The sequence below is a fragment of the Symphodus melops genome (assembly GCF_947650265.1).
Source record: "Symphodus melops genome assembly, chromosome: 15".
In the NCBI taxonomy this organism is placed as follows: domain Eukaryota; kingdom Metazoa; phylum Chordata; class Actinopteri; order Labriformes; family Labridae; genus Symphodus; species Symphodus melops.
The window spans coordinates 4925608-4946665 of NC_136705.1; the positions used below are offsets into that span (position 1 = coordinate 4925608).

General features: G+C 40.6%; 2 protein-coding genes across 2 annotated transcripts in view; both read right to left on the reverse strand.

The window, feature by feature from the left end:
* Positions 1–3308: 3308 nt before the first annotated feature.
* Positions 3309–10051, reverse strand: prph2b (peripherin 2b (retinal degeneration, slow)). Its single transcript, XM_079362140.1, has 3 exons — positions 8818–10051; positions 6914–7160; positions 3309–5376 (listed from the first exon to the last, which is right to left on the reverse strand). Exons 1-3 carry the CDS (start codon positions 9396–9398, stop codon positions 5176–5178), a joined length of 1029 nt encoding a protein of 342 aa, XP_079218266.1. The 5' UTR covers positions 9399–10051; the 3' UTR covers positions 3309–5175.
* A 1752-nt stretch (positions 10052–11803) lies between these two features.
* The window catches only part of ubr2 (ubiquitin protein ligase E3 component n-recognin 2), a 28582-nt gene continuing 19327 nt past the window's right edge, over positions 11804–21058 (reverse strand). Inside the window, 15 exon segments of the mRNA XM_079363376.1 lie at positions 11804–13144; positions 13362–13463; positions 14138–14308; positions 14858–14992; positions 15666–15774; positions 16259–16389; positions 16585–16675; positions 16782–16920; positions 18240–18307; positions 18433–18529; positions 18898–18953; positions 19025–19173; positions 19887–19947; positions 20104–20192; positions 20459–20620. Of these exon segments, the coding sequence (XP_079219502.1) occupies positions 13003–13144; positions 13362–13463; positions 14138–14308; positions 14858–14992; positions 15666–15774; positions 16259–16389; positions 16585–16675; positions 16782–16920; positions 18240–18307; positions 18433–18529; positions 18898–18953; positions 19025–19173; positions 19887–19947; positions 20104–20192; positions 20459–20620 (1702 nt within the window). The 3' untranslated portion in view covers positions 11804–13002.

Consider the following 21058-nt stretch of genomic DNA (forward strand, 5'->3'; position numbering starts at 1 on the left):
TGTATGGGTTGAAAAATCTCATTTTTATTGGAACTATTTTTGACTTTCTCATCTGTTCTCAGTTATGCTGTAACACAATCAGTCCCACCGCTCTTTCCATGCAGCCTGTTCCTCACCTTACCAGTAACTCCCAGGAACTGCGAGGTCCTTCCTGGTTTTGTCTTGTCTTCACCGAAGATGCAAACTTTCTTGTTCCAGACATAGCATCATCTTCGCCCACATCACATTTCATTTAACAGCAGAGCTGATAACCAGGCGACAGCAGAGTGAGATGTCTCCTCTGATACAGGTGCTTGTCTGAGACACAGCTACAGTATCTATATACCCACACACGTTTGAGGTGGTCAATTCTTCTGTGACTTAAAATAATACAAATTGATCATTTTTGACAGAAATATCAACTTTGTGGGTCCCTGGAGAGCTGTGGCTCAGTGGTGCATATGTTATACTAAACTGAATGATCCAGGGTTTAACCCCAGCTCCTGCAGCCACGTGTCCGATGAATCCCTGGGCAAGACACTTAACCATAAGTTGCTCCCGCTGCTTTATCGGCGACATATGAATTATTTAGTGCAGATGGACACTTTCCATGTCAGCCTCTTCCTCTCCATGAGTGAGTAGATAAAACCTGCGGTTTTAAAGAGCTTTTAGTATTCAGAAGACTTGAAAGTCCATTTATCATTCCTTTCTTGGATACAAGGACAAAGTGTGGGAACCACTGCCATAATGTCTTACAAGAAAAAAGTGGCTTCAGTGCTTTATCGGTCTCTATATTTTGATTTAAGCGAATCACAATGTTAATCTTCAATTCACATATTTCCTATTTAAAAAATCTAGGGTACAACAAATTGCTTTTTGTTTGGACTCTCTCTCTATCCTCTCCTCTCACAATCATCTCACAGATCCTGAAGGTGAAGAGAAGTGATTGGTCTGTAGGAGGGGTTTTGTACAGGATGATCTATTATGTGGAACATAAACATGCCTCCACTCCTGATGCTAATTCTGGGTTTAGCTAACCTCTTAAGATATTTTATCAAGAACTTTGGAACAATTGAAATCCCGCTTGTGCTCAACTCCACCCTCCCTCCTTCCTTATATGGACTTACAGGATCTACTAAGGCTAAGCAAGCTTTCCAGAGGTTGAGAGAGGGCTCTGCCTTGGCATTAATCCACATTTTAAGGTCCCTGTAAACAATTCGTTATGGAGTTAAAATGGAGCCATGGCTGATGGTTAATTGGTGGAAGCAAGCTCTAAAGCCCATAGTCTCATCGTTACATTTTGGAAGTCATGTAATAAACCAGAATATGTTTTTAAAAGATCATTTCACTGCATTGTTAAGAAACAACAACAACAGAAATCAGTCCGCATTTCCAAGTAAGTATTATCAGAACAAAAACAATTATTTCTTTGCGATAAAACCACATAAGGAAAATAGCCACTGTTATTTTCATGTTACTGTATCACTAAATTATTAGTAAAAGACACAGATTAGTCAAAGATTTGAGTCTATAGCCGACCGTTTTTTGGAGAGCGATAAGAGTCATACCTCTAACATTGTTGATATACGTATTAATACAGTTGCCTTGACATGTAATTCTCTAACCTTATTTTTGATGCATAATTTACAAGGTCATAAATATGCCTGTTTCCAGTCTGTATCCATGAAAATGTTGTTCCATGCGGAAAGCTTTTCCTTTTGGGGTAACTTTTCATAAAAAACACATTACATGAGTGTTTATTATTACATTTAGCATTTAACGAATCCATTTATTTAACCATGCTCATACTTTCAACCCTGAGCATTATATCACGGATAACAAAAAAATGGTCGATTTCTGTGACCCTGAACAGCAGGCCCTCGTCCCTCCTCCCTGGAAGAAACTTCATGTGGTTGTCAGGGAGCTGCTGACAATTTAAGACTCTGGAGGGGAGGGACTTTGTTGGCAGAGCAACCTTTCCTTTATTTGATCTGATGACAATTTGTAGTACATCTGGAGGCACAGCGCCAGATAAACCAGATCATCCTATTTGTTTAACAGATTCAGCCTTTCACTGTCTTACAGTTTCCAGGAACATTTAACCCTCTGTCTTCTCTCTTCTGTCCTACAGTACAACATCCTACAGTAAAGCAGGATAGATAGATAGATAGATAGATAGATAGATAGATAGATAGATAGATAGATAGATAGATAGATAGATAGATAGATAGATAGATAGATAGATAGATAGATAGATAGATAGATAGATAGATAGATAGATAGATAGATAGATAGATCTCCTGTCAGTCAGAACACAAGTTGACCTCACCTCATTCCTCCGACCTCTTCTCCTTTAATTGGCTCACAATTTGACACTGCTTTTGAAGAAGTGTGTGTGTATTGCGTGCCTGCCTTTAAAGGATTTAGCTCTCCTCAGGTTCACCCTAATCTCATCACAGCTGCGGCTAAGAATAAACACAACACACACATACACACGGACACACACACGGACACACACACACACACACACACACACACACACACACACACACACAGACAAACACACACAGGCACACACACACACACACACACACACACACACACACACACACACAGGCACAGAAGTCAGAGCTCATGGTGGATGATGGGACTTGATGGGGGGGAATAATGAGAAAAGATAAAGCAATTACATTCTATCTATCTATCTATCTATCTATCTATCTATCTATCTATCTATCTATCTATCTATCTATCTATCTATCTATCTATCTATCTATCTATCTATCTATCTATCTATCTATCTATCTATCTATCTATCTATCTATCTATCTATCTATCTATCTATCTATCTATCTATCTATCTATCTATCTATCAATCTATCAATCTATCTATCTATCTAGAACTTGTCCTTCAAAGGACCCCGGCCCCCCGGGGTGTCCCTCTGCGTCACTGCCTCTGTCCTTGGCCCTCAGCTGACATCAGCAGTTAATCTGTTCCTTTAAGCTGATTTAATGTTTATCTTCTCAAACGTTGTTAACCACCTGCACACACTGTAAATCACGGAGAAAGTGAGATGCTGTGAAACAATAGCACACTGAAAGAGACTCTGTAACTCACTTTAAAACTATATGATGATGATATGTTAAACATTTTAAAAACCCTGTATAATAATAATCATCTGTTAACTTTCCAGTCGTGGAGCTGAATTATGATACCTGTGGATTTTAGTCTGCTACAAAATAAGAATGAAAATACTTTTTTTTTTTTTTTTTTTACAAATTTTGGCTTAGTTTTCCCAACACTAAGATAGAAATGACACAAAACCAAACTCTGTTTGTGTTTTATTCATGTTTAAAAGTTTTGTCTTTATTGTATACACAAACTATTAACAGAGTTTTTAACCCTTTGGTACAACTATGTACAACCCAGTACATCCTGTGTATACACCTGTATATGAACCTTTATCCTTCCATTAATACATACAAGGTAATCCATGTGTATCTGTTGTTACCTGTATTTACACCTATACACTTTTCAGCACCCTTCTAATTTCTTAATTATGACCTTTGACACGTGTTTACACCTGCAAATGGTTGAAATCCCACATCCAGAAATAGTGCTCATGAGTTTTTTAAAAGATGAGTCGGACAGTTTGGAATCATTCACAATCTCTTTATAGATACTCTCATACACAACGGAGCAACTACAAGCTCCAACCAACCCACAACAACTGGCTGAAAATGTAACAACTGTCCATATTACAAGGAGAAACATACAAATATTACAACCTGTCACTGAAAACTGGAATACTCTTAAATCTCTATACAGTTCATCTGAAGATACCGCCGTAAAACTGAACACAGACCAGATCCACACACACTCCTTGATGCAGCTTCCTGTTTGTTAAACTGAGTAAACAGTGATCATTAATGTACAGCTTGAAATTGAACTCCACATCAAAGCTTGTGTGTTGGTTTTGGCTGCATTGTTAGTGTATAAAAAAAGTTCCTGTTGCAGTCTGAACCAGCGTCACTCTGACAGGGAAGCAGACGGCCATGACAGGACACGTTCACCCTGAACTCAGTCCGACACGCTCTACTCGTCACATGACCACAGCAACAGATGTTAGCGAGCGTTCCTTTGACAGAGGAAACTGAAGCTGGCACACTTTATCAGCAAAACAAGTGAAGTCTTGACAAGGATTTTTCAATTAAAACAAGATCTCTCAAATTGAAATTTTTAAATGAAGACTTATGAAGCTGAATGAACCGTCCTTCTTATCATATACCTGCCTGCAGAACTTTTCTACAGCTTTAAACCTTTAGTTACCTACTTTTATCTGTGTGTACCTCTGTTTTTTTACCTTTGTGTTAACCTCTGTATCGGTGTTAATACCTCTCTATTTACCTTTACCTCTGAATGTACCTGCTTTTACCAAGCCCTTCTTGTTTATCCAGATGTTTGGCCGTCTGTTTCAATGTCAATCAGGCATGTCAGAGGTCAGACAGTAAAGACCAGAGTCCGACCGATCGTACGTGTCTGACACACAGATAACAAAATAGCTGATTATAAAGTTTAGTTTATTTCACAACAATACATGTGTTTGGCAGGAGTCTTTCCTTTTTTATATTTCATATTCAATCAGTAGTTTAAGAATACCTGCACTCTGCCGTCTGGAGAACAAACTGGAAGTGTTGAAAGTTTCCAATCTCAGACATCTTTGTTATCTGTGCCACAAGCTCTTTACTGATCACAGATCATTAGTGTGGTGAATCAGTCGGGCTTCAGTAAAAAAAAAAGGGTTTAAATTTCTCAGGCCTGTTGGTGTCTGACTGGAAGCAACCTCTGGTTCAGGAGGGGAGAATTGTAATTTTTGTATTTAGTAATTTTAAATCCCAGGCGTTTTATTTACAACAGCAGGTTTTCTGCTCCTCTGGTTTAAAAATAAACTCTGTTCAACATATTTACAGAATGGTTAACATTCACAGTTATTTTAAACAGCTTGTTCACTTTGAATTAGTGTGTGTGTGTGTGTGTGAGAATACATTTTGTGGTATTTTAACTCATGTATGATGGCATAGGAACAGATGGTTGAGGAGACCTCTACTCTCTTGTTCCCTGTTATCAATGGGAGAGGCTTGCAGAGGTGGGGGAGAAGGGGGGTGACCTCAGTCTTTTGAAGTGGGCGGGGGCTCTCAGGTGGCCTCCTGTGCGTCTCCTCCCTCATCCACCTGGTTCCCCTTACCCAGAGTCTTCATCTTGGTTAGCAAATCGCCGAATGTCTCCTTCACGCCTTTCTCGAGCAGCCAGCCTTCACTCTCACACTCCGGGTTCTCTGGGTCCTCCATTGTCTCCAGAGCTGTAGTGAGGTACTTTAACCCTGCCATGTCTGCAGACTGACAAACACACACACACATGCACAAAAATGAGAGGTCATGATGGATGATGGACATGCAATATTTTTGGCTTCAACAGCAACCAACACCTAAAATATTCTATTTCAATATAGTGTTTTAAGAGTGAGTGGCATGTTGTAAGGTAATAAGACGACGATACTGGAGGATTGGAGTTTATGGCCCAAGAGAAGCTTCTCACAACAATATAAAGACCAACAAATTCCTACAAATCATAATGAATTGAGAAGATGTTTTTATTTTGTTATGACCTCTTCATCATGTGGAATATATATATCCTCTGGGCTGAGATAAACAGAAACAGCATAGAGTGCAAACCGAGTGATTGAGTTCAGGATGTTTTTAAATCCATCGCCTGTCGTGACACTTCAGGTCAAACTTGTTGTTCTGACCCTAATAACGAATTGCTTTTCACTCTCAGGAACCGTCCCTTATCCTGATCTTCCCAGGATGCAACCTGCTGCTGCTGCTGCGTGGAGATTAACCCCCCCGAAAATAGTTCCTGATCCTCGGTGAGCCTAACCAACGATCTTTAGCTTAACGCACTGCACCCCGGCAACCGCTGAATCCTGAGTAAACTCCGACATGATGATCTTCGATTTCACTGATACGTCGGTTCGATACTTAAAAGAAACCATTTAACAAACTTAATTTTCGGAACTTTTCGACAATGCAATACTTTTTTGATTAAATTAATTTCAGTCTTAATTCTGAAGATGAACAGAGCTGCACAATGTTCACATTTGTGATGTGAATTTACATATAATAGGAGGTTAATACATTTTCAAATGAAGTTTGAATCAATAAAAACAAAGGATATCTGAAATGTATCTGAAATTTAAAGGATGAAAGGCAAATATATTTTACAAATGTAATCAGGTGTGCATTTCTACCTTTTCTCAGTTAGTTTAATTAAAATTCTTTTAAAAGAAGAATTTTGATTTTTTTTTCTTTGTGGGAAGAATTTTAAAGCTTTTTCTAGTTTTGTTTGTCATGAGGAGCCGCTCCTTCATCACTAATGCTTATCACTTGCTAATCAATTATGTAGGTAATCTGGTGCATTTAAGGTTGCTTTGGTTAATTTACTGCAGGTGTGCTCCGTTTATCTTGTTTTAAATCAGAAGATTAAGAGAACATGTCCTGCTTCCCAGATTAGAAATGACAGCCGGTTTGATGCAGCTCACCTGAACAAAAGAGTAAACCAGCTGTTATTTGGCTCTGGAACTACAGGAAGTTACTTGTCCTCACTATAAATAACATGATACATAACCCCCTAAAATACAAAATGTCCCTTTTAGATTATTCAGATGATGTATGGTGGGTCAATAACCTTTAGAGTGATCAATGAAAGCTAGTTGTTTCTGTAAGAAGTCTTCATGCAAAGCTTCCCACCTGCTCGCTGTAATTTTTATGTGCCAATCGAAAGGATTTTCTAGATAAGGGGCTGTTTCTTTGGTCGTCACAAACTGTGCTGGGGCTGCTGCTGATTGGATGAAGCTGGTTGAGGGTGGATCCTTACCTCCAGGATGATGGTGAAAAAGACTAGTATTCCAATGCTTGACATCATACTGCTGAAGTAAGCAAAGAGGGCTTCCCGGCAGCCGCGGGTCCAGATGTTGAGCTCCTCAATGCGGTGGTCATAGTCATAGTGGGCAGAGTTATTGGTCAGGTGATGCTGGATGCACGGCCGTGGAGAACCAGGGTTACAGCAGCTGAACGGTACGCTATCCATCAGGTACTTCTGCTCCACATTACTCAGGACACGACTGCAGAACAGACATTAAAATGTTTACTTACTCGACAGTGAGGTCTGAGGTCACAAACACCGACATAATGTGTCTCATAACCACAGAGGTATGAATTAAAACTTAGAGCTTCAGCTTGAAGGGACTGTAAACGTTTTGCTAAAACGACCATTAGAAGAGAATCTGTGATTGTTTAAGTCACGTCCACAGAAAAACGAGAACTGTCTCTTTGAACTGAGGCTCTGATTTGGTGACCCCTCAAACTTATGTTAACACAAACAAAAGATACAAATAATTGAAAGGTTTGCTCTGCTCATGTAGGAAATAAAAAAAAGTTCCATTAGCATTACATTAAATTATCACAGCTAATGTACATAAATGAAAAATAGTAAAGGTCCCAGTATAGAACCCTGAGGCATGCCCATTAAAACAAGCAGGCAGAAAAAGAAAGGGAAGACCAGACCAAATTCAGCGAGTTTACGGTGGCTCATTAAATCGTTAGAATTCACTGATTTCCTCTGTCTGAGTGGGAACTGCTCCATAGCAGAGACATGGTTGACACAAATATGTTTCCAGTGTGAATAAAGTTATTCCTCTTCAGAGCTAACTTTGTGTTTTATTAGGTTTGGTTTTACGTTTTTGACTCTCACTCAAACATGAAAGCCAATTCTGAATACATTTAAATCTGAAAATCTATAGTTTTCCATCACAAACGAAATAACATGAAGTCAAAAGACACTGTGAATACCGATTGACTGAATTGACCAGTAGGTGTGGCCTGTGATAGACTGCGGGGTTAAGATTGGATGACAGGAAATAATCATCTCAAAGCGAGAGAGAGTAATATCTCTTAAGTCCATTAGCTCAGAAACAGAACACTGAAACACGCAACCAGGGCTTTATGGTTCCCTACCGATTAGTTAAACAATAGTTATTGATCAAATCAGGTGAGTTCTGCCGGTTTGTAATGATCACAATGTGTCAGAAATGTGTTTTCGAGAGCTTTTCATGGCAACAGACTAATGGTGTGTTTAACCTTGTCATGTCAATGGGTGTGTAAGCCGCAGCTCGGTTGAGATAAGAGCCTAACAGATTATAGACTTAAGGAGGGGAAACTAGTGCATCGACCTCCTGCATGGTAACTTTTACCCACTTAATTCCGTCATATATCCCCCATTGACCCGTTTTAACAGAACTCTGTCGTTGGACCCTCTTAGCTCTGAAGGTTGGAAGTGTGATTCAGCTGAAAACACCCCACACTCAGATACTGCAGGTTTTAATAAGGCTTTTCTCATTAGGGAGCTCGGAGATAATCCCAGTTTGTGCTCTCCATGAACTCAAGATACAAAAAAAGAGGCAGAATTAAGAGAAATTAGTTGAAAAGGGTACCTTCCTCGGAAAGTTAGAACAAAAAATAATTGGGGGTTTTGCACAGCTCAACATCTCGATCAGATGAAAACCTAATCTGATACCATCAATTTCTCAGTCTATCTTTAGTGTTTTTTGTACACAAACTTTCTGTAAGAAAAGACATTGGAGGAGTGACTGAGTTTGAAGTTGATAAACAACACTCTTCTCAATCTAGTCTTAAGTTGGTTGAGTAATTTTCTTACAATAAACTAAGCAATAACTGTCTCATTCCAAGTTTGGGCGTGCAATGTTTGATTAGTGTACTCACTCTTTGACCAGATCATTGCTCATGTCCAGGTAGCGGTTGCTGATCCACTGCACCTCGAACCAGTCCCTGAAGTTGTTGTTGCCACAGCAGCGGAACTCGATCTGTGTCATGTCAAGTGTCCTCTTCATGAAGCAGCGTCCTGGCGTGTCTGTGTCCTTATAGAACTTGATGCTATTCTTCAGGCCCTCAGCCAGTGTCAGGTACACGGCAAACTGCATGAGGAAGCAGAGCAACCCAGTCAACAGCAACAGCCCGTTGAAGCCGCAGCACATCATCAGGTATGGCTTCAACATTGGTTTCCATTTTGCAAATTTGACAGGGTCCAGAGAGTCGTGGCACACCTTTCCTCCAAAGGCGTTGATTCCACAGGCCAACAAACCAACCAGGATCAACAGGTTGGGCACTAAGTGGCCCTCATTATTGTCCATCATTTCGCTTCTCTTTCGCAGCTCGATCTTAAAAAAGATGCCGAGGCTGAAGACAAGGATCCCTACCATGACCGAGAGCCAGTAGATCAGCCATAGGCCCTGAGCCAGCTTTACCCGCTTTTGCGAGTTAAACTTCACCGGCATGAACGGCATTTTTAACTTTTGGTTTGAAAAAAGCACTCAGCTAAAATCAAAAATCACTTAAAACAGATATTAAGAAGAAAATCAGGCTCCTTCAAAGTGAAAATCCTTTCAGGTTTCAGAGTTTTGATTGGTTCCAGAAAGACACAGTTGAATGCAACTCCACCAGAACTCCTAATTTTAGACCCATATTGCCCAGCAGGTCAGGACAGTCCATACTGATGAGGGGGCAGAGGGGTCTGCCATAAAATTACAAAAAAAACGTTACATAAAGCCCTGGTTTAAGTCGCCTACTCAGCTCCTCAGCGCTGATATTTTCCTGCAGAAGAAAAGATTCAACTGAGAGTGAGCTGCGACTTGTCATCCCAAACCTCCGATCAGCTCTGATCCCATTAACAGCAGATCAGGTGCTGCCTCTAATCCTCCGACTTACTGCTAATTGGTTTGATGTTAAGCAGCATTTTCACCCTCTCTGCCTGTCGGAGCGCAAAGTTCAGTTCTGCTGAGAGAAGCTCCCTGCCTCAGCGTCCAGCAGGTGGGCCACAGGAAGCACGAGAACTGATGAAGTGTTGGTTTGTTCACTCAGCAAATAAGAAAAACATCCAATAACATCTCGCAGGAACACTGATGTGTATGCTGTCATCATGTACATGGACTACACAATCACCTGGTTCTACAGTTAACATAACATTTGTCATACCCAAAAAAATCACAAAAGAATATAACAAAAAATCTTAATAATGACTTGTTGATCAAAACACTGTAGTAAACTCTCTGGAATCTGTTTCAACTACGTGGGTTGGAAACCGGAGGGTCATCAGTTCAGACCAGGTTCAGAAATTGGCCTGGTAGCTGAAGAGGTGCCAAGCAAGGCACTGAACCCCAAAACCGGGCAGCCCCCTCAACTACGAGACCTCTCCATTGATGCATATTTGGATCCTGTTTGTGCGTGTGTGTGTTTTCATGTTTATTAAACAGAGTGTAAACTGAATTTCCCCTATCAGGATAAATAAAGACTAAATTATTATTATGCAGTGCTTTATGATCATTACGGACTCCATATTTCTGGCCATAGTGTGAGAATGTTTTAAGGCTGAGCAACATTTAACATGACTCCGTCTATGGTTTTGTAGTGTTACGGAGCTTCATACATTTTCTCATTAGTTGTATTTTTTTTGTTTAATGTTTTAGTTAAGTGTTTTTATTATTTTCAACGACCACCCGAATAAGACAACTAATGAACTCCCAAATCTTTGTAAAGGTAAAGCCAGTAGTTCAAGATCCGGTGCGGTGGAAAATATAGAAGTTGGTCTGATAGCTGGAGGCAGGCCCGAGGCACTTGTCCATAGGTGCTGTTTGTGCAGGTGTGCAATGTGGGCCTTTTGTGTTTAAGAAGCATGTAACAGAGTGTTAGCCAAATTTCCCCTCAGGGATTAATGAAATATATCAACATTTAATACAAATATTTTTTCCCCTGTATTTAGCCTCAGCTACTTTTACTGTGGATAGTTATATTTTTCTGGGCATGGCTCCTGTGTTGGGATGCAGTATGTGCTTCTGTGACTGCATGGTAATAAACGTAACATTTAGGGTTCCAAATGCTTTTTGTTTCACACATTTAAGGATCTATATCTATATACCTACAGAGGACATCATCATGATATAATTATTAGATAGGACACAGCTTTGAAGCTGATTTAAAGCTAAAGCTCAGAACATCATGGTCCTAACCACACAGGAAACAGTCTGAATCACAAGTCAGGTGAAAAGAGAGCTGGCTACGTGGCACTGAAAAACTCTTGCTTGGGCTGAACAGACTCAGCTGACCCGCTCATCTTTTTTGTAGCACGTTGTGTAATTGTGTTTTCTACTGTCAGATCTGCAGCTGGTGAACCACTGGCTGTAGAGTCTGAGCGGTAGAGGATCAGCATCCTCTGATCAAAGTCGTTTTTGTACGAAGCTTTAAACATGCTTATGCTCTCAAAATGGAAATTTAACATGGGGGGTGTTTGTGATTTTAGCAGGAACAACATGCACATCGGACGTGTGTGCAGGAGCTGGGGATTGAACCCCCAGCACTTGACGGACAGTGTTTTTGTTTTACAGGTTCATATTTCAACAACGGGAGGATGCGGTTTGCTCAGGAGCGTTTTTTTGTCACCATCAGAAATACTTTAGTAATCGTAGGGAGGAAAACAGAGTTGTCCATAATGTTTTCCTTTCTGGAGCATCGATTAACCATATTTGAAAGAAAAACAAACACTTGCGCATAAATTCGCAATACCAGCTAGATTATATTTTTCTGCTGGTGTGCTGAAGGAGGGCTTAATATTTTGGCTTCACATCAGGAGAGCCATCATGTCGTCCATCTCTTTATGAGGTGAACACTTAAGAAATGACAGGAAAGAGATAACACATTTCTTTTAAGGTTTTTATTTGTTTTATTATTCTTATACAATAATGTACATAAGTCCATTTTACAAAAATTCACATATTAACAAGTTAGCTTTTATAGATGATGTAGTGTGAGAAGGCGACATGCTGTGAACATGTTTGTTCATCGGAAAATCCTTTTTAAACATGTGAATACAAATTAACAGAAAGTCTGAAACAAGAAATAAAATGATCATTTAAAATATCACCTAGTCAAAGAAACAGTATGATTTTAATTTCCAGACTAATAAATAAATAAATAAATGAAGGTTTCTGTCTGTAAAGGATGTGTGTATCTCACATCGCAAACTAAAACAAATAAAAAAAACACATTCAACCCATTTCAACAGAAAGTGACATCACACAAAGCATACACCTCTTTAAATATAAACTTAAAACAACCAACTGAACTTAAAAAAACTGAAGCTGACAGCTGTTCATTCCTAAAAACAACACACACGTCTGATATGTGGTTTGATATATTGTCAAACTGATCGGTAAGACATAAAAATTGATTCATATTCCTGTTTCCCACTGCTTGCAATGTGACTGCAGGAGATGCTCATAATTTCTTTTCTGTTGTCAGGAAAATGCTTAAAAAGCAGCAGGAACAGAAACATCTGTAGAAAGATGTTTCTGAAGTATCTACAGACTTGTTCATGTTTGTAATATGCCTTTAATGTATCAGGTGATCCTCACACATGTTTACATTCTGTCCCTGTAAGTTCTGCAATACCGATGAGTGTCACTTTGAAATCCTTACCAATCCATTAGAACCTCAAGGTGAGCGGTTTGAAGTGGAACTCTGCTGTTTTCAAAGGTTGTCAAATCATTACAATTATACATTAATAACAACTTAACTGAAAATTGGAGAAAAAAAACCCTGTAATTTAAAACTCTTAAAAAAACCTTAAATAACCTTTTGACTGTGTGAGGGAAGTACTAAAGGAGGAGTCAGATATATATCGCCCCTCTCCATCAGGTGAGAGGTCAAAAGTCAAAGCCCCCATTAAACAGAAACCAAAAAGCCAGAAGTGAGAAAAAAAGATCCCTGAAAGCTGATCTGAGCTCAGCGCTGCGAAGCTGATTAGTCAAGGAGGAGCTATTTAAAAAAAAAAAGAGGCAGGACAAAAATCAACAGCCAATTACCAGCCACGGTTCTGAGCATGGGCGGACGCAAACATCACAGGTGCTGCCAGTCGATAGCAACCAGCGTCTGATTGGCTTCCTGGGCATGACCAATAACCTCAGCCACGCCATGCTGACGCCACAAACGCTGAATCTTCCGGTAACGGTCCAAACACAAGTGGAGGGGGTTCCCTCGCCTGCAGACACACACACAAGAGATACATTAACGCACACATGGATACACACATTGGGACAACATTGTTCCCGAGCATGAAGTGAAACACACCTGTCTGTGTAATGTGTAGATTACTTCTTTAATAACAGATCTACAACTGCAGGGATGAACATTTTTACTCTTTAGTTTAAAGCCATGTGTGTGTATACGTGTGTGTGTGGGAGTGTGTGAACACCTACTTTAGGCCCTGATCCGTCTCCCCGTAGTCATCCAGGTAAGGTGGAGGATAGAAACAGCCCTTTGTTTTACCTGCGACAAACAACACCTGGCTCTCTCTGACCCTACACACACACACACACACACACACACACACACACACACACACACACACACACACACACACACACACACACACACACACACACACACACACACACACACACACACACACACACACACACACACACACACACACACACACACACACACACACACACACACACACACACACACACACAGGCTGAGTTACACACTAGTTATGTAATCAAGTTTGAAAGGTTAACAGGTGTTCAGTCAGGCTTGTAAGGAAAAATGTGTAGGACTGCAACAAGCGTTCATTTATATGTGCAGATATTTTTTACATAAAGTTGAACAATATTTGGTCTACAAAATGTCAGAAAGGTGTGAAAAAGGTTTTTAATATCCCAAACAGTCAGAAAAAGAGAGAGAGAGAGGCAGTGAGAGAGACAGAGAGAGAGAGAGAGGGAGGGAGAGAGAGAGAGAGAGAGAGAGGCAGTGAGCAGTCCATTTTTATACTGCAGTTTCTTTTGCTGTTGTTTTAAAATTTTCTGCAGTTTAAGGGAATAATGTGAACTATGAGTCAAGGTGAGACACGCTGCTGTGTATGGCAAGAAGAGATGTATGGTGTGTGTGTGTGTGTGTGTGTGTGTGTGTGTGTTTAAGAGAAAAGAAGGGAAACAGACTGAAATAAGATATCAGAGTGTAGGCGTTTTACCTGAGGAAGAGGCCCAGGCCGGCTCCACAAGTGAAGGTGTGAGCTGTGCAAGCCCCAACATCCTCCCCGTCCACCTCTGTCTGACAACAGTAGCTCTGAGAACACAACATGGAGCCACACACCAGACAAAGGGTGGGAGCCCTCGACTTGTCTCCTCCTGACCGTGGACACCTGCAAATATAACACACAGGTCGCACAAAGATCCCACAGTGGTCTTGTTCCTGTCCTTGTTCAGGAGTGCACTAATTTTGAATGCTGCAGAGCCGTGTATGGATGCCATGATCATGTCACATATAACATACTGTATGAGAAGCTAGCGACTAACTAACAGCTCGTCATTAAAGCCATTAGCAACTCTCTAGAAAAAACCCAAAAAGGTTGGACCAGAAGCCCAAAAGTTCACATCACTGTATTATAATAAATAACTGTAAACTGCTGAGCTGGGAAGATGTAATCAAATACAGAAACATTTGCCTGCTTGTGTGCAACATGTTGTATGTGTGTATGGCTCTCTTCCTTTTGCTTAGGCCATCTGTAATTGCAAATGTAACATAATTTAATGTATTTCAATAAATTGCTGCTGACCATGTATTTTAGGTTGCAGACTTACAACTGGTCGGGGACGACAGCTGGAAATAAGCCGTACAGGCTAAAGCTGCTGCTTTTATTGTAAAAGGTGACAGTCCAGGAAATAATTAACTCAATTAAACTAGTACTAACGTGAAGCTGGACGCCTGGTTGATGAGGACGCTGTAATCCTCTGGCAATTCAATCAGTCGGTTCGACACTCTGGGGAACCTGACGATGACTCCACCCCCCTGCAGCGTTTGTCTCACCCCTGGATGACAACACCACCTGTAGTGCACAGACACAAACACACGCACACACACTGAGTCCTGCGGTCCTTTAATGTGACATAGTGACAGCTGATGACATTTGGGATTTGCCAAAAGTGCCATCCCAAACCAATCGCAGTGTATTGTGGGAGTGGTTTATTACTCCCTCTAACAGAGAGTCTAATTTAATGCCGGCTTACTGAGCAGGTGCACTACTGTGTTTTGTTCGTCATGGAAGATGTTCTTTACAAATCTCACATCCATGTGACTCACACCACAAACCAAAAATGCTTTAGGATCATTTTTCTAGTTTTGGAGGGACTGATTTTAATAAGGACGCGTTACTGTCACTCATTTAACCTTTAATTAACGTTGTGATTTAAAACCATGATTATGACCTGCTGAGGCCAGAGTTAAGAGAGTGTTTCTCCTGAAGCTGATAGCTTTATTTCAAGTTACCGGTATATTTACTGAAGATGATTAAATAAATGTGTGATTGTGACTCCAAACAGATTACACTCTCCTACAGAGAGGCAAAGTCTTCTTTGTTTGGTCACATGAGCTCAACTCAAGTGAATCATGGGAGATGTAGAAGCATGTTCTCATAGACTGACACTTTGCTGAAGGGTTGTGAACTTGCACATACGTACTTTACAGTTAAGGAGTGAGTGTTTTAGCTCTGTGTTTGATACCTGTGAATGAGTGGTTCCAGCAATGTGTGATGGCTCTGATAGAGCTGCAGCAAGTTGGAGGGCAGACTGAGGTAGCTGCACAGTGCCTCCATCTGACCAGGACCTGCAACTGTAACAAGAACACACGCATGAAAAAAATAAAATAAAATTAATCACTTAGCTTTCCTTTTAAATCCGTCCCTGATCTTTACAGATTAGTGCTGCTGATTAGCTGTGGTGAATGAGAAAATGACCGCACCACGTTCATATCTAAATATCTGACAGGTGACAGCAGATAGACACGCTTACGTATGGGGACAGTTTAAAAAGTGTTGTGTGAACATGAAGTGAGACGGTGATCCAATAGTGACACTGATGACACTCAGAGCTCACAAATGTTCCCTTTTTTGCAACCCTAAATCTGCACCCTATGTTCTTCTTCTTCTTGATGTTAATTACTTATATGATAGTTCATGTCGAGCGTTTTTTATATAAAGTGTTAATATTGTCCAGTCAGTGTATTACTGTGTTGTTCGTGTGGCCGGTCGATGAGTGCAGGAGAACAAGTGTTCAGGCTATAGTGCGTGTTTTTTTGTGTTACTGTGTAGAGTTACCCAGCAGGTCAGCAGGTGGCGCTGTAGAGTTCAGGTAGTGGAAGAAGAGAGCAGCAGCTCGGAGAAATGGCAGAATGCCCACTTTAACACAATGAAACAACTGCCACCCAGAGGAGACTTCAGGTAACACACTATAATGATATGAAACAAATACAGTACAGGGTGTGTTATTAAATCATACAGAGCTGTTGTTGGTATCAGTGTACAGAGGACTCAAAAACAACACAGGAAAAAAATCTGAGTTTTAAGTAAGCAATCAGCAGACGGGCACAACAACTGGCGAGTAACTCAAACGTCTACTTGTGTGTTTTTGTGGTTGCGCGCACCTGCCCAGGTGATTCCTTAGCGTGTTGTAGAGCTTGCATGTGAGCTCCTCTTCCTCTGATGCCCCACTGTCCTGATCCATACACACCTCCTCTACAGACACATGTAGGGCAAATATTACAGGTGAGAGAGAGCCCTTAAAAAATTTGACAGCAGTTGGTACCAACGTGTGTTCATGTGTGTATGCGTTGTTATTCACCTGTGGTGGAGGTGAGAAGGATCTGAACCATGTGAGCCACAGTAACGAGGTAAAGAAGGTGGAGGTGAGCCGAGTCTACCCCACTCCGCCCTGATTGGTCTAGACTGTAAACTGAGCTGTATGACAATACACTGTACACCTGCAAAGAGAAGAACACACTTCATTTTAAACATGAATTCAAAGTGTATTTAAACATTAATAAATAAATTAAACAGGACTCAAACTTTTTAAACGGTTAAACACATTAAAACTACATATGGACTGTGACCTGTGTGATCGCGTCTCAATGATTCAAAGACTGTAAATATGAACTAGCCTGAGTGACATCCTCCATCTGTTACTGCAGGAGGCTTTGATGGCGGTCACCTTGCTGGAAATACTCTTAAGTCTTAAGTCTCCTGACAAACCGTAACACCGCGCCCGCCAGGTCAGCTACACCTAATTGTGAATGACTCTTAACCTTCATTAAATGAAAATTGGTAAGAGTTTTCAAAAAATTCACCCCCCGTACAGCGAGTGCTGGTCGAGACATCAACTCTTCAGACCAACTTTGTTTTTTAAACCCGACTGTACATGTTAATTTCTGTTGTAAAAACAGACGTTTTTCAACGGGCGTGTTCGTGACTTCTGCTGATTCTGCAGACCGCCTCAGGCAGACACTTGATGAACGGCAGGATTTTGCCCTTAATTAACACACATTGGCTTCATTTTTCAACACTACAGTTTGCCGCATGGAATAATTACACCTTCTCTTCGACTCTACTCTTGGTCAGATTGCACATTATTATCATCAGGTGTAAACAGGGCTTCAGGGCTCACCTGGATTGTCACTACTTTTAACAGAATTCCCACTGACATTTCCCTGAATTCACACTTTATTGATAAGTGGATTCTCACCTACAGTTTACTGAAAACGCTGCGTGATGGACTTAACACTGATTTAAAGATGGGATTGGCAATAGCAATTTAAAATGTATCATCTGACATTAAACCTCATCTATTGTCTCTCCCTGCCATATCTCTCTGATTACCTGCAGGACATGTGCATTGGACTCACAAAGCTAACAGAGCAGAGGAAAGTGGCAGGAGTGTCCACATGTTTATTTAAGATGATAATTCTGTGTATTAAAAAAAATCTCAGAATTCTGGATGAATTACATCCCTGTGAACAACTTATACGAATAACAATTATACCTATGACTGTATTTTTACATTTAGATTAAATAGCTAAAACTGCTGTTTAAACCAAAATTAAATGGAGGTAAAATTACAAGTGAACTGGATTTTGAATCCAAGTACTTGATGAGACATCATTTAAGTGGGCATTGATTAGATTTTGACTAAATACAAACTTAAACTTGAAATAAATTGGATATAAATTTGATGCATAATAGATATAAACCAGCCATAAAGAGGAAAGTTATGGATGCAGTAAAGTGGATATGAAGTGAAACTTACCAGCAGGTGAAACATGTCAATGTCGAGGATACACGGAGTGTTTTCTACCTGAGAGTCAGGAACCAGGGCTGAAACACACAAGTCACATCAGGTTTAAATGGTGTGTACACACAAGGTTGAGTGTGTATGTAATGTGTAAATGTGTGTTTGTGTGAATGTGTGTTTGTGTTAATGTGTGTGTTTGTGTGTGTACCTGAGAGCAGTCTGATGAAGTGTGAGTGAACTGTCGTCAGCGGAGCTGCAGTCCAACAAGCTGAACTGAACCTGGTGAGAGAGCTCAGACAGTCGTCCTGAAAGAATCACACACACACACACACACACACACGGACGGACACACACACACGCACACACACACGGACACACCTGAGTTATAACTACATTGATATTATGTGTGCTCATTCTGATGTTTTTACCTTTTGTTATCAAATAATATTTATAAGTTAAACATCTGATCAGCTGCGATCTTTCATATCAGCTTGGAGGTCTGACACACCTCCGCCTGAGACGAGACAAGCTGAACTGATTTAAATAAAGTTTCCGGGAGGTATCAGAGACCTTGTCCTGCTCTATTGGCCTCTGAACCCCTCTACCACTCCCACACATTGTCTTTGTGTGTTTAGTCCTTCTTAATCAGACATGCACAGATTGATATCGTTACCTGTCTGCAAGGTAAACTTCCAAACAACGGCTTCTCCTCGTCCATCAGGAGGCGCTCTATAAAGAAAAAAAACATTAACATAAACTGATGATGTGTGCATTTACCTTTCAAGTGTGTGCGTGCGTACCTATACTCTGGATGGTGTAGGCGCAGGAGGACCAGATCAACACCGGGACTCTCTGGTCCTGTTCGTTTGGGTTCACTTTTAGTCCCACCTTGTAGGTGGACATGCTGAATGTGGTGATCATCTCATTGATGCTGCTTGAGAATGGATTACTGAGGGAAACAGGGACATCATACCATATGTGACGAGGTTTACACTCACTATAACAGAGCTGTGTGGAGTGGAAAGTTTTAGAACACTCGAAGCTCTTAGGACTTGCACAAACTAAAACGTGTTTTAAATCTTAAACGATTCAGTAAGTGAGACACACGACAACAAATCATGACAGAACACAAAACAGTGGTCAATGGCCACTTAAGAGTAAACAAACATGATGGCCGAGCTAAATGTGGCTAGCGGTTAGCTGGTTCGCTATGCTTGCCGTTTGCTGTCATCACCATGGTTATGTTTGTTGTACTTCCTGCTTCAGTCAGCTTGCTTCCTATTTGGCGATTGTTCCGTTCTAGAAATCGGCCTGATCATCTTGTCGTGTGTAGCCCGCTTTATGTGAGCTAAGCAGCAGCTCCGCTGTGTTTTTACACCAGATTCAAGCAAGCGCTCTTTATTTATTTATACAGAAACAGGCTCTTTGCTTAATGCTGAAATCAGCAGGCTGCCTCGCTCATGAAGATCACAAATCAGATCAGGTAATCAGTATTTGACACTCTGACAAACGCTGACCTCAGAAATATGCAAAAATCTAAGCCAGACAGAGTTAGCATACGTTATAAGAATGCAGATTGTAGAGATCTATTTGAGAATTGATCTATCTATTATAGACACAAATGACCCTGATCAGAAAAAATACAAAAACCTTGTGACTTACTGTGGAGTGAAGTCGATTCTGAATCCTTCAGGAACAACAGGCTCTTCCCCCTCTGCTATATCTGAAACACACACGCCTGATGTTTTTACTCTGGTTTCATTACACAGTGACTACGCCTCATACAACAATAATTACTAAATAAACATTTATAATGTTTGTCCTTATTTCAAAACAAAGTACATGATGTGAGTCACTGACAGATTAACAAATGACTGACCGCCAGACTGCTTCCTGTGAGAGAAGTGTAGTACTGCTATCTGCTGATTGGTCGTTCTCAGCCATGCCTCAAGACTGGGATGATCCACACTGAGAAGAAACAAAAGAAAGGCTCAACGTTTGTCTGTATCCTTTTCAAGTTTGTGTTTGAGTAAACGTGTGGGCAGAAACTTGTGCACACAGGTGTGTGTTAACCTGTGGTTAAGTGTGTGTATATAATGTTAATGTTTATGTGCAACTTTAGGGTCATTGAGGCAACTGTATTCTTTAGTTAGCTGTGTATACACCTCTGGCTTTAGATGTGTGTGTGTGTGTGTGTGTGTGTATATACAACGGTTGTGGTGAAGTGTGTGTACCTGGGGTTAGGCGAGTGTGTGTGTGGCAGTAGAGGGATCACAGTGTTGCTCAGACACTCGCACAATGGACATAGGAACTCTCCATTCTCCACATCATAGCTGGTGTGACCCCTAAGACGCTGCTGACGTCTCTGCTCCTTCAACTGCACCGCCTCAAAATACCTAAACACGGGAGGAAGGAATAGTGTAAAAAAAATTAAAATAAATAAATGAATAAAAATAAAAGCGGGCAGGTGCTGTTTCTTTTTCAGATGAATTATTCATGTCAGGACAAAAAGACAATTTCAACCAACATCTTAAACAGGTGTATCTGGAGGAAATTACTAACCCTGCCTTTAAGTTAAAATGTATTTCTGTAACAATTTGTTGGTTAGTTTGGACATTATGCTCGACAGGTTGAGATGAACTTTATGTCGGGGTTACAGACATCACACCTTCACTTAGGACAGAACTTATAGCTGGTGTAACAGGAAACAAAAGGAAGGCAAAAGGAAGCTTTATATGAATGGAACAAACTGCATTTGTTTCATTATTACAGATATTTGCACTTCATGGATGATCATGAGTCCTGTGAAGTTCTTCTATGGTTGAACTTTGATG

What these genes read in the sequence shown, in the direction of transcription:
- prph2b (XM_079362140.1), bottom strand. Translation starts at nt 9,398, where the DNA reads ATGCCGTTCATGCCGGTGAAGTTTAACTCGCAAAAGCGGGTAAAGCTG. An exon ending in AGCAATGATCTGGTCAAAGA is followed by an intron (nt 7,161 to 8,817) that starts GTGAGTACACTA and finishes TCTGTTCTGCAG; the next exon opens with TCGTGTCCTGAGTAATGTGG. An exon ending in TTTTCACCATCATCCTGGAG is followed by an intron (nt 5,377 to 6,913) that starts GTAAGGATCCAC and finishes TGTGTTTGTCAG; the next exon opens with TCTGCAGACATGGCAGGGTT.